The sequence below is a fragment of the Chenopodium album genome, chromosome 11, assembly GCF_948465745.1.
Source record: "Chenopodium album chromosome 11, dcCheAlbu1.1, whole genome shotgun sequence".
Lineage (NCBI taxonomy): Eukaryota > Viridiplantae > Streptophyta > Magnoliopsida > Caryophyllales > Amaranthaceae > Chenopodium > Chenopodium album.
In genome coordinates this window covers 53,250,171-53,265,886 of record NC_137844.1, presented here as the reverse complement: position 1 = coordinate 53,265,886, position 15,716 = coordinate 53,250,171, and the positions used below count along the sequence as shown (strand labels likewise).

Here is a 15,716-nt window from a genome sequence, read left to right as displayed (position 1 = left end):
ATCAGAGCATCAGCAGACGTTGCTTCCCCTCTTTGTGAGTATGTAACGAGTCACCGTATGCAATGGTAAGGTAGTTCAGAAGAAGAGAGATAGTGTTGTGAGCATGGGCATTGGTGACTCACACTAGTAGCTTAAGATAGTGGAAGGTGAGGTAGAAGATGATTTGGAAAAAAGATAAATAAAAAAGATAGTTGAAAGTGAGGTGGAGAATGGTGAGTAACCTCACCAATGCCCAATGCCCAATGCCCAATGCCCATGCTCTTAAGACTCTTAACCAGCAGAGTCTCACTGTGAAGTCTTCGTTTGATTTTTTTTTTTTCAGAAATCTGATGAACTCCATTGTTGTCTGAATATCCACAAAAATGGTGCCGAAAACTCGATCAAAAGCAACAAAATTACAACTAATATGGCCATTTTTCTTCATCTTCTTCATCCATTGCCTCGCCATTTTTCTCTTCACTCGAGGGTTTCTACTCACTCGCACTGAACTCCCTTACTACAGCAATTGCTCCGATGTTTCTCTCTCTCCTTGCTTCGATTCATCATCAATCCCTTCATCTTCATCTTCGTCTTCGTCTTCTACTCAAGGGAGTAATCAAACTTGTTGGACTAAACCAGTTGTTGATCGTCTCGTCATTGTCGTTTTCGACGCTTTGAGGTGATTACGGTGAATTAATTTCATTAGCATTGGATTTGAGCTGTAAATTTTGTTGAATTTTTTTAGGGTTTTTGATTTTTTGCAGGTTTGATTTCGTCGCGCCAAGTAGCTTTTTTCCAGGTTAGTAGATTTGTATTGTAATTCTGCCCCAAAGTATGAAGCTGATTTTTAATTTTTTTGTTTTTGAATTTCTTTGGAAGTTTGCTATTATCATACTATGTTTTGGTATTTGTTTATCCGGTATAACTTTATTTCATTGAATTTGGACTTGTATAAATCTTAAATAAAAATGTCACAAATTTTGGTTGTTTCTTCGATTGATAATGTGTGCTCGAATCTGAAACATTGGACATTTTGTAAATTTATACGAGTATTTGTTTAATGTGTTCAAGATCTTTGAAAAGCTCGTAATGAGAATCAAATACTTCTTTGATCCCGAAAGAGAATTCGAGTTTACCAATTTGGAGTATTCGGTTGTCATATTTCCTTATTTATATATAGTGATTGATCGTAGGCAAAATTCTCAATAAGCCTGAAGCTCCCAACACACAACTCTCTTACTCAGTTATAGAGAAAAATTTTCCAAAATGGTTGGACGAGAAACTTACAAATCAGCTCTTGTATGTTTGTACAGTTTAAATGACATGTCATGAGACTCATGACCCTTCGTTGGCTTCTTATAGTTACTGTAGTTTTTGGTGCTTAAAATGTCACAACACTTGGATCATATGTTAAGTTTAGTTGTTTTAAAATTGTTTAGCACTGAATGGAATTTGGTATGAAGATGAAATCTACGGCAAAAGAGATTCCTCGCTCCAGTTTTTTTTGTTGATGTAAGATATGGTGTTCAATGTGACATTTATTTTCAGATGTATGAAGATTGAAGTTATATTAAAAAATATAGTGATGCTGCAATGAGATATTGTATTTTATGGTCATGTTATTCTTCAACCCTGTAAAATTAAGCAATCTAAAGAATGTATAAAGTTGATACTGGTCTACAAGCTGTAGTCTCGTTACTCATTTATATTTCATGCTTTGATATCTTATATGGACAATTTTAGCAGTCTATTAAGTGATAGCTATATGTTGCTGTAGAGAAGAAACCATGGATGGACAAGTTACAAGTAATACAAAAGCTAGCAGCAGAGGCAGGGTCCACATCTAGGATTTTCAAAGCCATCGCTGACCCTCCTACAACTAGTTTACAGCGTTTGAAGGTGAATAATATTGCATCTTATCTTTATCTTTGCTGAACCTTGATATCTTTTGAGCATGAATTCTCCGTTTCTTGGAACTTTTTTTTGACGTGGAGTCCTATTTGAGAGGTTTACTTACCTCACAGTAAATGATAGAGTAGATCTGCTAGGTCACTTTGGAGCATTTTACGGGTGGAAGTATGTTGGTTTTGAAAGAGATAAGAGATCAGGGATTATAAATCACTAGAAAATTTGATTCTTTTGATTTTATCTGAAATAGGGTGCTCTTTCTATTTTCATCATTTATTTGTGATGTGTACTTTTTCAAGGGATTAGTTTTGCACACAGAAGTATGGTTGCATGGGTATCTCTGTCTTCATCATGGTTTTGTGGTGCGTAAATTTTCAAGGGATCAGATTTGCACATTTAAATCGGTTGCCTGGGTACTATCCCCCCTCACTTCAAAGATTTTTGAGGACTTTTGGACCTCAACTTTTCAACCTCAGCATTTTATAATGTGAGTCTGTAATTTGCATAACATTGTAATTGTACTTAATGGAATCTGAAACTGTCACATGAGTTTGCCTAGCAATGAGGATAGAGATCATTGTCAGTTTTATTCCTGCACCTGTGGCACCCATAAGTCAAATATACTAGGTTTGGTCTGAAAAGTAATCCCATACTTCCAAATATAGCTAACATCAAAAATTGTAATGTTGAGGCTAGGATTAGGATTGGGGAATCCTTTCTTTTGATTATGCAAGAATGTGACAAAGTGAGGCTATCTGATATAGCAAATATAACAGAATTTAGAGGGAAACGAATGTAATGTCTCTATATATGATCATTGGAGTCACAAAAATTGACAGTCGCACAAACTCAACAAAAGAGTTACCTCTGTTCTGCAAAAATCTTATGAGGTTTTTCTGAACCAAAAATCCAAGTTAGAAAACTTTATGATTGGAGCTGAATGATAAATGTGGAATTATGGAGAAAGATGTCTTCCTTTTGCGAGCTTCTCTTCAGCATTATATTCAATTTTGATTTCAAGATTTGCAGATTGCACTTCTATAATCCTAAATGAATAACGGTTGACTTTTAAGTTTATTAAGCCTTCTTTAGTGTAGGTTTACTGGAATCTGGCTGCATACAAACTGAGTCTCCTTGTACTGAGTCAATTCTCTACTCTCACATTTTATTGTGTGCATATATAATTATGGGTTTCCATGTGACGCAGCTGTTGCCTTATAGAGTTATGGCAGAAGGACATGGAAAAGGAAAGTGCTATATTGCTACGTATTTATGGTTTTTTTTTTTTTTGAAATACTGTTTGTGTTTCTGCTTGAATAAGCTAAACATGAGTACTTGGCACTTGGCATGTTGTTGGCCAGATTTTACTGGTGCTGGACCTGGTCAAGGCTATTAAGCTTATGGATTTATAGTGGACACTTGTGCTGTCATATGTACAAAATATTATTTTTTTTGGAGTGTGCACTGTCTTGGCTTCAATATTGACTACATTTAAATTGTTGAATTCAATTTCTTTCAATTTATGAATTACAGCTTACCACCACCTTTGTTCTTTGCTGTTATCTAGGGCTTGACAACTGGTGGATTGCCAACATTCGTAGATGTGGGAAATAGCTTTGGTGCTCCTGCAATCGTTGAAGATAATTTTATTCAGCAGGTTCCAATATTTTTTTTCCCTTTTATTTTCTTTCTTCTTAGTATTTTATCTTTATTTATTTATTATTTTTTTTAATACTCACCCTGTACCTATTTGTATTGCCCGTTTTTCATTATAGGATTTCCATAGATGTATTATTCATCCAATTTATAGTCATATGGTTCCATCAGACCATCACTTTACTCTCCTCGACTATGTATGGTCCCACCACTATATTCTCTTATCAAATCCTCCCAATCAAACATTAAATTTTTGCCAAAATCAAATAGGGCATAGAAATAGAAACATAGGGAGTATTTTGTATATGTCATTTAATCATCCTTTTTTCTACCAATAATAATTAGTTTCATGTAACCCACTTGAGCTTTGAAAGGGGGATCAACATTTAAGTTATCACTGTGAAATTTTTTAGATTTCTCTTTTTGTGTATACGTCTAGCTTTAACTAAATCATCTCAGTCGAGATTATAATACTTTGTCCCTTTCAAATCTGAGACCCAAGTTTAATTTCTGGTCTCGTAGTCTCCAAGTTGTGGACTTCTTGCTAAGGGGTTAGGCTGGTCTTGTTACCCATTTCCCTCGACACAAATTGTGCGTAGCCTTCTGTGATAAAGGGCCTAGTGGTGGCCTTTCTTTACTCTTCCACATTAAAAAATACGAGTAATAAAAAATATTTGTTCATTTTCTGAGCAAGAGTTGATATTGGACTTGTGCAGTTAGTGGAAAATGGAAAGCGGGTTGTAGTGATGGGTGATGATACATGGCTGCAGCTGTTTCCTCACCATTTTAAGAAATCTTTTCCGTATCCTTCATTTAATGTCAAAGATCTGGATACGGTATGTTATGTTCATTGTTCAATTTATCTGCATTTTCCAGTGAACATGTCATGCAAGTTTGTAATTGTGAAGCTACTAACTTTTGATACAATTTGTTAGGTTGACAATGGGTGTATTGAGCACTTGATTCCATCTCTTCATGATGAAAATTGGGACGTGCTGATTGCGCACTTCCTTGGAGTGGTAAGTTATTACTTACTCTACAAATTAATTGCTTGAACATGTTGTCTTAGGCAGGCTAGAAGGAGCGTACAGCCAGATACTGTTTTATGTTAGAGGCATCAGATAATCCATACATGTACTTGTACAAATTTTGTATTGAAGGCAGGATTTTCATAGTGAACAAGTAACACATTTTTATCTGTGAAAATTTTTCACCCTTGACAGCCAAAAAAAGTTACGGAGTTTCTTTTATGTTTGTTTATTTGCCTTATATAGAGAGTAGTATAAGGCAATTGCTAAAAAGTAGACAAACTAGGGAATTTGAATTCTTTGATGTTGGTTGAGATAGTTATTGAAAGGAGAAGTTATTTTGAAAGGAGGATGGTAGGGCGATTAGGGAGAATACTGTCTTTTTAGTTGAGACAATCCCATCTAAAAGGAGCTCCTCAAAGATGAGAATTACAATTATCCAACGATGAGAAAATCGGCTAATTAGATCATATGTTTAGTGGGGTTTTGTTGTGGATAAAAGACACTCCTATATTGTGGAGTTAAGGCGCTAGAGATGGGAGATCTAATGCTGAATGAAATGAGGATATCAATTTATCGTTATGATGTGCAGCTAAACATTTAATGGGTTTATTATGGAGTTAAAGATTGTGTTTGGTTTGTATATTTTGGACTCATGATGTTGGACTTAGGCCCAGGCCTTGTTAAGGTTAGCATTGTTGCTCTTTTGGTTGAAAAGGTTTTTTTTTTTTTTTTTTTTTAATTTTTTTTTAAAATCTATTAGTGGCACATAAAGTATTCTATTGATACTGTGCACTTCTGGTTAAGTAGAATTGATCGTGATTAGAAGTTATATTATGACTTATAGAGTTATAGTACAAATATTAAATTGAAGTATTAGAAGCTATATCACCCCAACTTTTAAATTCAATTTTTGAACAAAGTACACCCTTCTTTATGTTGATAGAAGTTGATACTTGGACATCTAAATATGCAGCAAGTAGAAACTGTAAATTAGCAAAACTTGTGGATATTTTTGAATTAACTGAAGTTCAATCCTCGATACACATTTGTGCAGTTGCATCCAATTATTTACCCTCCTTATCGGATATACTGAAAAATGTTGTTGAACTTTCTATGATTCTAGTTTGTTGTTGCTAAAATATGCTTCGTAAAGTTCACAAGAACTTCATGCCAACCATCTTTGAATACTACCTCCGTTAAATATTAGTTGCAACTTTGGTATACTACCTCCGGTTCGTATTATATGCAACTTTGGAATTTTTTATATCTCACAAATAATACACCAAAGTTGCATATGATACGAACCGGAGGTAGTATTTTATATCTTATAAATAATGCCCCAAAGTTGCAACTAATATTTAACGAAGGTAGTATAATAAAATAATGTACCAAAGAGGATATATGACTGCATTATGTGACATCATTGAAAGCCTTAATGGGAGGAAGATGTAATTGTGTATAATGTAAAAATGATATTGCTAGTCTTTTGTTGGTGTCACAATGTTGCCTAACATACATGTAAATGTAATAATAGCAAACTTTGATATCTTTTGCTTTGGTTGGTGCATTTCAGGTGCCAGTGAGGATATAAACTTTTCTTATCTGAACTTGATTTGTCTGAACTAATATTGTCTGATCTGAGCTTATTGTGTATGAAATTTTCTGAATAGAACTTATTTTGTCCAAACTTCGGTTACTTTAGGCTGTTTCCCATTTAGTGTAAAATTCAATTTGTTTGACTCTGGCTATAAGTGTGGTCTGTTACTCTATAGTTGATTGTAAGTGTGGTCTGTTACTTTACACTATAGAAGCAGCCTCTTTGCTGGTCTAAAGTATACTCTCCAAAACCTCCTAGAATATATTTGGAATTCCGTTCCATTATGACCTGTCTTTGTGATAATATAATTTTTGTCATCCTGGAGTTACAGTCTATCCCTGTATGTAAGTTATTTCACATCTTATGGTTTCTGGATCTTTCTCTGTACCAGGATCATGCTGGGCACATTTTTGGGGTCAATACAATGCCTATGATACAAAAATTGGAGCAGTATAACAGTATAATGGAGGTCAGTTTACTAAAGCTTATATAAAATCATATTATATTAAGGGTCTATGTGTTTAAAATAAGTTTTTTATACTTCGTATTAGATATGCTATCACCATTCGTATTTAATTACAGCGTGGAGGGGATGCACGGTGTTTAAGGAGATGATAGAGATAGTAAGTGGGACCCATGTGACGAGAGGGGGGGGGGGGGGAGAGAGAGAGAGAGAGGGAAAATAAAGTGATGTTGCGATCATTTTGCAACTTCCCAAATAGTAATACATAGTGGTTAAAAAAGAACCAGAGAAGTTATTTGTTAAGAGATGCGTATTGTGAGAGGTGCAATTGTTTTGTTAAGCTTTTTTTTTAGCGCATAATGTTTGTTAAGACTCCTAATTTGGGTTTTATGAATTCGTGCTTTTGTTTGAATGTGGTGATAAGATTAAATATTTAGTATTGTTAGATTAGTGTCCATCTGGCATTGTTGCAGATTTCATGTTTTCCACTTTTACATTCCCCCCTCTCCCCCCCCCCCCCCCCCCAACACACACAGAGACACACACACAAAAAAAAAAGGTGTTCAGCTCCATTGTTGAAATACTTGAGTTGTTATGGGCCTGCGGCATAGGGGTGAGCAAAACCTGATTTCGGATCGGATATCCGTATCCGAAAATCCAAATATTTGATATCCGATCCGAACAATTCGGATATCCGAAATTTTCGGATCGGATAGTCCGGATATCCAATATCCGACCCTTTTTATTATTATATTTTTTTTAACAAATATCCAATCCTTTATACTCGTATAATATAGTTAAAATTCTAATTATTTGGAAAAATCTATTTGTTTATAAAGGCTTATTGATAGTAATTAAACTTCTAATGTCCACTGTCAAGTGATGTGAAGCTTGAGACTTTGAGTGCGAACGGCCGATAAGTTGCCGCCTGATGGTTGAGAACGACCGGTGAGGTGTTGGTTGTAAGGTGAAGCCGCGGAGGTTGTGAGAACTACCGGAAGTCTGAGCAAAATTAAGGACAAAATTAAGAACTAATTGCATAAAATAGCATAGATCTAAAAATTAAACTAAAATGCAGTTTAAACAAACCTAATTCAACGAACTCAACTCAACACAAACATCATATTTCTCACAAAACAACATGAAATTAACAAAAAAAAGAAGCAAAAATGATAGATCTAAAAAGAAGAGAGATTACCTGAAAAGGAGATTACAAAAAAATTAAGCAAAAATGATATGAAATTATGAAGATACTCCTTGACGCCTTCTTTGAAAACAGGAGAGAGAAAGTAGCGAAGAGAGAGAGAGGAGAAAATGGCGGAGGTGCTGAGATGAAGGAGAGAGAAAGAGAGGCGGGTGGGGGGGGGTCTACTGGATTTATATAGGGGGTCTCAAATTTTAGGGCTTGATATGTTTTATAACGTGTAAAAAATGATATGGTATAATAGTGTTTTTTCGGATATCGGATTGGATATCCGAAATCTGAAATTTGGATATCCGATATCTGATCCGACATCCGATTTTTTCGGATCGGATATCCGATCCGAAATCATTTTCAGATCGGGTATCCATAATTTTTGGATCGGATCATCGGATTTTCGGATTTTCTGATAGTTTTGCTCAGCCCTACTGCGGCATCATTTAATTAAGAAAAAGTAGGAGTTACTACAAAATAATTAGGATGCCCAGTGTTCTTTAAGTATTTGATAGCGACAACTTCATTTGTACGCATGGTTATTTATTTTATTTTTTTTCATGTGGAATCTGTTGTCTTCCCATTTGCTAGATCAAGACTGGGAATATTCATGACATTTGATTCTAGGAAGATGTTTGCAGATGATCACTGTTAATTTCTAGTGACTGTTCAAGGTTTTCTTTTTCCTACTTTATTTCATTTTTATACCCTCTGATTCTCTGGGTTTTTCTTACAGGAAGTTGTAGAAGCTTTAAAAAGCCAGTCAGGAGCAGGTGGCCTCCATGAGAAGACTCTCTTGGTTGTGATGGGTGATCATGGCCAAACATTGAATGGTGACCATGGTGGTGGAAGCCCAGAGGAGGTGTAATACAATTATTTTATTTCAGCACTGAAGTATAGTGTTTTCTATTTCACAAAATGAAATGATACACATTTCTCATTAATGGATTTTTTTTTCTTAGCAAGGAGTCTGTGAATTGCAAATCAAGATGATTTAGAGCTGATGTCCATATATCATGCAGGTCGAAACATCAATATTCGCTATGAGTTTCAAAAATGGCACATTTTCATTGCCATCTGAGCTTGATTCTGTATCTTGTGGATTGAATGTGGTATGTCCTTTCTTCTTTATTCATATAAACCTGTGCTCTGACTTTAAGCTTTATGAATGAGACTTCAGAGTGTGGCAGTGTTACACGACTTGTCTTACTTTCATCTCTGCTTGCACAATGCATCATTATTTCAATCTGCTTTTACTTAACTGGCAGTATTTGACTTCTGCATGCTGTTTGAGCAGAGGTGTATTGGGTGTGATTGGGGAAGGTGAAGAAGCTCACTAGATATTTGTGTAGAAATTTAACCAAAAGCAGGCTAAAAGAAGTTTTTTGTTTCAGGATGCAAAGCCGCTATGTGTTGGCACCATTGAGCAGGTTAGTGTATTATTGGATGCCGTATGATGTTCTGTACTATCTAAACATAGTATTTTGAGCGTTTAGTTGATTTACTATTTGCAGCTTGATTTTGCAGTAACTATATCGGCAATGCTTGGAGTTCCTTTTCCTTTTGGAAGGTGCAAAATAAGCTCCTACCAACTCTTTCTTTTTCACGCATCTCCTTAAAACATGCTGTTCTGGTACTTTTTGATGTTTTGTGTGATTCATGATCTATACAGGACCATTATGATTAAGTCAAACTATAGTAGAAATTTTATTTTACAGAGGATTGACTTTGGCAAAATTGTTAACTATTGCAAATAAATTACTAACACTGATGGAGGAGCTTCTCTAATTACAAATTATTCTTGTAGGTTGTAGCATACACAACTTTCGTATTTACCAATTTTTTGTGATTTCCTGGGGACTGTGTCTGACAAGAATGATGAGCTAGACTTTCTATTAACCTTGGAAAATAGTTAATACACAGGAGCTATTTAAAAATTGAGTAAGGAATTCGAAAAGAAATTGGAGTACCAACCACAACTAATATCCTTCGGAGGGGGGGGGGGGAATTTTGGAGAAGATGTATAAGTAGGTAGACTTGAAGTTCTTTTCCTCTCTTCAGGAGTCACGATATGTAGAACAAGAGTGATGCTGAGTGGAAGTTGCATATAGATTAACAAATAGCCAAATGGTCTCTAGAATTTCTCAGCATGAAGCACTTGATGCAATTTAATAATTTGAATCTCTAAAAATCTTGACTTGATGTATGATCATGATTGCTTGAACACGGTCTTGTCTATTTTGCTGATCTAGCTTATCCTCATCTCCTGTGTAGCTGATGAGGGAGTACATTATGATTTACTTGAAACATATTTGATTACACAATCAGTGTTAACCGATTGTTTGTAATGAACCAGCGTAATGCGGATGATTCTAAAGAGACGAAAAAGATTATTTGGCCAATAAAGCTAATGAAGTAGAAAATTAAACAGAAATTTAAAGGAAGAAGATGGTGAAATTGGCATTGAGACCTAAATATAACAAAGATGGTACAAGCTTTTGAGTGGTTTGTTCTCGTTCTAGCCAAAACCCGAGAGATTGGAGCTCTCTAAAGTATTTCCACTCTCTTAAAAATATTCAACTTTCCTTCCCTTATGCCTACTCTCCCTTATTACTATTCTTTTAATCTCCTTGACTACATTTTTCACTTGTATATAAATTTTATGTGTATTGTTGGATTGATTTTAATGTATATTTTCAAAAAATAATTTTTCTGTAATTTTTTACTAATGAATATATACAAACATTAACGGTCAAAGTTGTGTTTTGACAAAGAAAAATGTCAAAATATTGCAATGTTACATCTATTGTGAAACAGAGGTATTATTAGACTACCTTTAATGCCCCTTCCCTAAGTCAGTTCATTACATTGTTTTCTGTGGTTCAATCAAATAATAAATCCCCAACTGCTGAAAATTTAAGTTTCATGAGTTAGTTGATTTTTTTGTCAGTCAAATATGTAGAATGCATAAATTTGTTGTTACCCATGTAGGCACTTTCCGTAGTATTTTCTATTGAATCTGATCTGATTACTTATTCCTCTGTTCGGATCCTTTTCAGCATTGGGCGTGTAAATCCACAATTGTATTCTCTTGGCGCGGGAAATTTTCTTTCTCAAGGCATTCAGATGGAAGTTCATGAAAATGACTCAAACATAGTGAGATGGATGCAGCATTATGTGAATGCCCTTTGCATCAATGCTTGGCAGGTAGATGGTTTCAGTCTAACGTTAACTTCTGTGTCAAATTTCTTTTACATGTGCTTTCTATGAAGATGTATACGAAGTTCTCTGAATTTTTCCCTGTCTGTTGCCTTCTCTGATTGTACAATCTTTTTTTAAGAGCAAGGGATATTTGGTACTATTCTCTTGGCTTTGGTGGAGTAGGTTGATCATATATATGTTTGATCGCCTTATATTTACCTTTTTATTTATTTATTTATTTATTTATTCTTCCCGTTTTCCTTTAGACCGCAATTAAATGCTTTATAAACTTATGCAGGTAAAGCGATATATTGATGTGTACTCAGCATCATCTGTCATTGGATTCCCCTCCGAGGACTTGTTGCATGTGGCAGACATATATTCTCAAGCACAGGAGAACTGGCTGCATGTTGTGAAAGGTTCACTGTCCCACATGAATGAAAGTTGCCCTTCATCATTCCCTGCTTTAATGAGGCAGATTGATATGTATGCACACTTTCTTGACAGTGTTATTGGCCTTGCTCGCTCCAAATGGACGGAGTTTAATCTGAAGCTTATGGTGGTTGGCTTGAGCATTATTTTTCTGTCGCTTCTTGTGCAAGTATTTGCTATCAAGAGAATGAACGCATTTTATGAGTCTTCTCTGTCTACTAGATGCCCTGAGGCCTCTGTTGGTTTAGTTTTTTCAATTTTTGCAGTCATCATAAGAGCTTGCAGCTTCCTGTCAAATAGTTATATATGTAAGTTTCAATACTTTTTCATGTGATTTGTTGCACCAGATGATCTTGCATTTTTGACGTTGTATGTTACGTATTTCATTGTGTTATACAGTGGAAGAAGGAAAAGTTGCCTTATTTTTCTTGGGAACATCTGTCATCCTCGAGTTGCGCAATTCAATTAATAAGGCACAGATGCTATTAGAAGTAAGGCTATTTGTTTTTGTTGGTTATTTTGCTGTTGAAATAGGCATTTAGGCATTTATATTAATTCTGCTACCTTTACCCTTGTAGCTTCATTGGTCACAACTATTTTGTTTGTTAAAATTCCTTTGATGCTGATTCTACTTCATTCATTTATTTGCAGGCAGCTCTATTATTATTGTTGGTCTCTGCGTTAAGATTTATTATGGAATTTGGGCTGTCAAAGCAGGCTGATAATTTATCAAGTGTTGCATCAATGCTTGGGACAGCCCATGATCATTTGTTTTGGATCTCTCTATCTTCAACTGTGTCTATACTAGCTCTATTATTATTAGCATACCTGTTGCTCAAATACGTTTGCAACAATTCTTGTCAGAGGGTCCAAAAATATGTTATTTTGGGAACCATCTTGTGTTATGCACTCATTGCATTACACTGGATCCTAGATAGTGAACTTCTAAATCTTCCTGTCACACTCCAGTACATTGGAAAAAGTTACATTCCTCGGGTAATATATGCTGTTGGAATTGCCCAATTGGCAGCTTTAGTGATTAATCAGTTTATCAGAAAGAGGACCTTGTATCATCAAAACAACCTTACTAGTAAGATAATTGCCATGTTAAGTGCATGGAGTTCTGCAATCATACTTCTGTCAGGAAAGCAAGGATCTGTTGTTGCTTTAATTTCTGTCAGTGCAGGTGCTTATGCCATGCTCTTTTGAAGCTTTTAGCAAAGTTAAATTTGTTATTGCTTACTCCCTCTGATTCAAAATATAAGTCGTTTTATGTATTGAGATTTCAGATAATTCGTGAAAATTAACATTATTATTTACTAAAAAAAAAAAAAAAGAATGTTGCATTGATTTTGCAAAATGACCTATAATACTATATTGATTCCATAAGGTGACATTTGATGTTGTGTCAATCTTGTAGAATTACTCATATTTTTGTATAAAAAGGAATCAGCTAAATGCCTTGTATCATGATAGAGGAGTCTCAATATTCTGCATTATTCTAGTTGATTGATTGCACGATTTTCTATTTCCTTAATAATTTTATTTGGTCTGCCATTTCCCAGCATTTTGCATCATGAGGTTGGAGAACTTATGGCAAGTTGCTACAGATGGCACTTCAAGCAATGTTACTTTCTATTCTCTTCCTACAACTCAGTGGAGCCTTCTTGCAGTTGTTCTTTTTTTCTGCAGCGGTCACTGGTAGGGATCTGAAGGCTCATTTCGATGTTTCTTTGTAGTAATACACTCGTGTTTACGATTATAATAAGCTGTATTACTTTAGATCTTTTTCAAATAATAAAATTTAATGCTGTGTTTCATCTTCTTACAGGTGTGCGTTTGATGGCCTTCGATATGGTGCTGCATTTGTTGGGTGAGGAAACTTTCTGAACTCCGCATTTTGTTGCAAATGGGTTATAAAATATAACATGCATAAAGGACATGTATATATGTGACTTGGCTGGTTATAGTGAAGCCCTCATTTGGCTTCCAATGATCTCATGCATGTAATTTTGATTAAGTTAATAGTTGCATGCATCCTTTCCCTACACATTAACTGATCATGTGTTTTACAAGTGATTTTTTCTTCATTTGCAGATTTGATGAGTTCATGCTTGTAAGACAAGCAATTCTGCTAGCAATTGACACGTTTGGTTTTTCTCTCCTGCTACCAATTTTTGGCCTTCCTATTCTAATTTCTCAAAGACATTCAAATAATCAGAAAAGGCAAAGCAAACTCTCTGTATCAGCACAATTATCTCAAGTAAGTTGACCCATATGCAAATGAGCAGTTTATAAGCTCTCATTCTGTAAACAGTTTTATAGATTTTTATGTTGCTGATCAATTTCTTTCATCATATGGTTAGGTATATTTGATGTATGGATGTATGACAACGAGTTCAGTGGCCTGTATGATACTATGCGTTACAATACAAAGACGGCATTTGATGGTAATGATTACACCTTTTTTCTGTAATCCTTGGTTCATTTGTTGTGCCTTTGTTGAACTAAAGAGTACGAACTGGCTTGCAGGTATGGGGTTTATTTGCACCAAAGTATGTGTTTGATGTTGTGGGACTTCTCCTCACAGATGTCCTTGTTTGTCTGGCATCGCTTTACTATATTGACCCTGTAGAAGATGACTCCAAACAGAATTAACTTCTTAAAACTGTGGGATCTTCATGAAAGGCAAGTCACCACGATCGTTCCTCTCGACAATTTTGTTCATTCTTTCCATACATTTAGATCAGCAGAAATTAGCTCCACAGGAAATGACAATGGAATATATTTTATTTATATTTTGGAAAAGATGGCAAGGTTAATTGTCAGTTTGTATTTCAAGGGCTTGAATACAATGATTATTGGGAAGTTGCCTTTGTATCTGGTTCGATAATGTGATACTTTTAGTTGTTTTGATGTATTGTTTGGCAGAAATTGCTTAACATAGCCTTGTAGAAGTTAAAAAGTTGAAATTTTAGGCTTGATTTAATGTCGATCAACATGTAATTTTGTCATTTTCATTTGGATCCGGGTCGGAATTGGCGCCTTTTCTCTTGGGAACTACCTACTAATGCAGAGTAGGTGATATGCCTTGTACTCCGTAGGTTTGTAAATGGCACTCTTTGAAGCATTTTTCGTGACAGTGGGAGATCTCTTTGAAATACAGCATAAAACATTCTACATGACCTTGTTTCTTTTTGTTTGGGCAGTTGGGCTACAAATAAATACATAAAGCATGAACTTTATGATATATCCAAAGAAATAGGAATGTAACAGACTAACAGTCCACTCGTCTCACAGGATGCATTCTTATTTTTCTAAAATACTGGAGATTAAAACAGCCATAACTATCTCTTACTGTAATCTTTTTCATACGACTACAGTATAATGGATTTATTACCCTTTGTTTGAACAATTAATAATCAATATTCTTTGATAGTTTTTTTTTTTAGATAAAATTGATTCATAAGCAAGTCATACGACACAAGTCAACAATGATCAAATAATCAAATTAGAGAGTCAATACAGGTCAATTTTGTATGGGGTTTTTTTTTTTTGTGGAAAATTTAGTTTAGTTTAGTAAATATAAATGAATTTAATAAGAAAAATATAATTAGATCACTAGTAAACCGTATTTTAGTTTTAATTGTTAAAAATATAATTAGATTAATTTAAGTGAAGAGAACATGACTTTGATTTTGATCTGACTGAATACTTTTAGACTTGTGGGAACTTTCGCACAATCTATCTATAAATATACTAAAGTAGCAACCGCTGACGTCATCTTTCCCCCAAATCTGTACACATGTCGACTTATTATGAAAAATTTTCTCGCCCAAAAGTGTATGGCTTATTTTAGAAAAAAAAAAAAAAAATAATAATCATGTGATAGTTCTAAATAAATCATTTAAAGTTATAACAGTAAACTATTATTTCCTAAAATAATGGGATTTGAATTGGTATAGTTGTTTTTGTATTTATCTCAAGTTACTATGCATTTTACATAAATCAATAATTTAAATTAATAAAAATAAATTGACTACTATTTTCCTAAAAGGTAGGGATATTAACGGATAGTTGTTTTGCTCCCTCCACTAATGCTAGTTAGTTGCAATTGAACCCTTCAATTGACCTTCTACGAAGAAGAGAAAACAACAAACCAACCACGAGCCACCACAAGGGGGCGGCTGTACGGACAAGGGGAGGAGAGAGAGAGAGGGCCGTGAGTGAGAGAGAGAGAGGATTAGGGTTTTT

General features: G+C 34.8%; 1 protein-coding gene across 2 annotated transcripts; it reads left to right on the top strand.

Moving 5' to 3' along the window:
• The first annotated feature begins 245 nt into the window (after positions 1–245).
• LOC145569188 (uncharacterized) lies at positions 246–14,622 on the top strand. 2 transcript variants are annotated; one of them, XM_081628544.1, is made up of 20 exons: positions 246–658; positions 744–778; positions 1,757–1,878; positions 3,455–3,544; positions 4,260–4,379; positions 4,479–4,562; positions 6,563–6,640; positions 8,566–8,691; positions 8,852–8,941; positions 9,224–9,259; positions 9,344–9,399; positions 10,889–11,036; positions 11,329–11,770; positions 11,862–11,953; positions 12,114–12,648; positions 13,028–13,163; positions 13,294–13,335; positions 13,560–13,725; positions 13,829–13,912; positions 13,995–14,622. In XM_081628544.1, the coding sequence occupies exons 1-20, from the start codon at positions 363–365 to the stop codon at positions 14,118–14,120; spliced, it is 2,904 nt and encodes a 967-aa protein (XP_081484670.1). In that variant the 5' UTR covers positions 246–362; the 3' UTR covers positions 14,121–14,622. The 2 variants fall into 2 exon arrangements, with proteins under 2 accessions (XP_081484670.1, XP_081484671.1); XM_081628545.1 differs by having other exon boundaries at positions 539–658; positions 725–778.
• Positions 14,623–15,716: the final 1,094 nt, after the last annotated feature.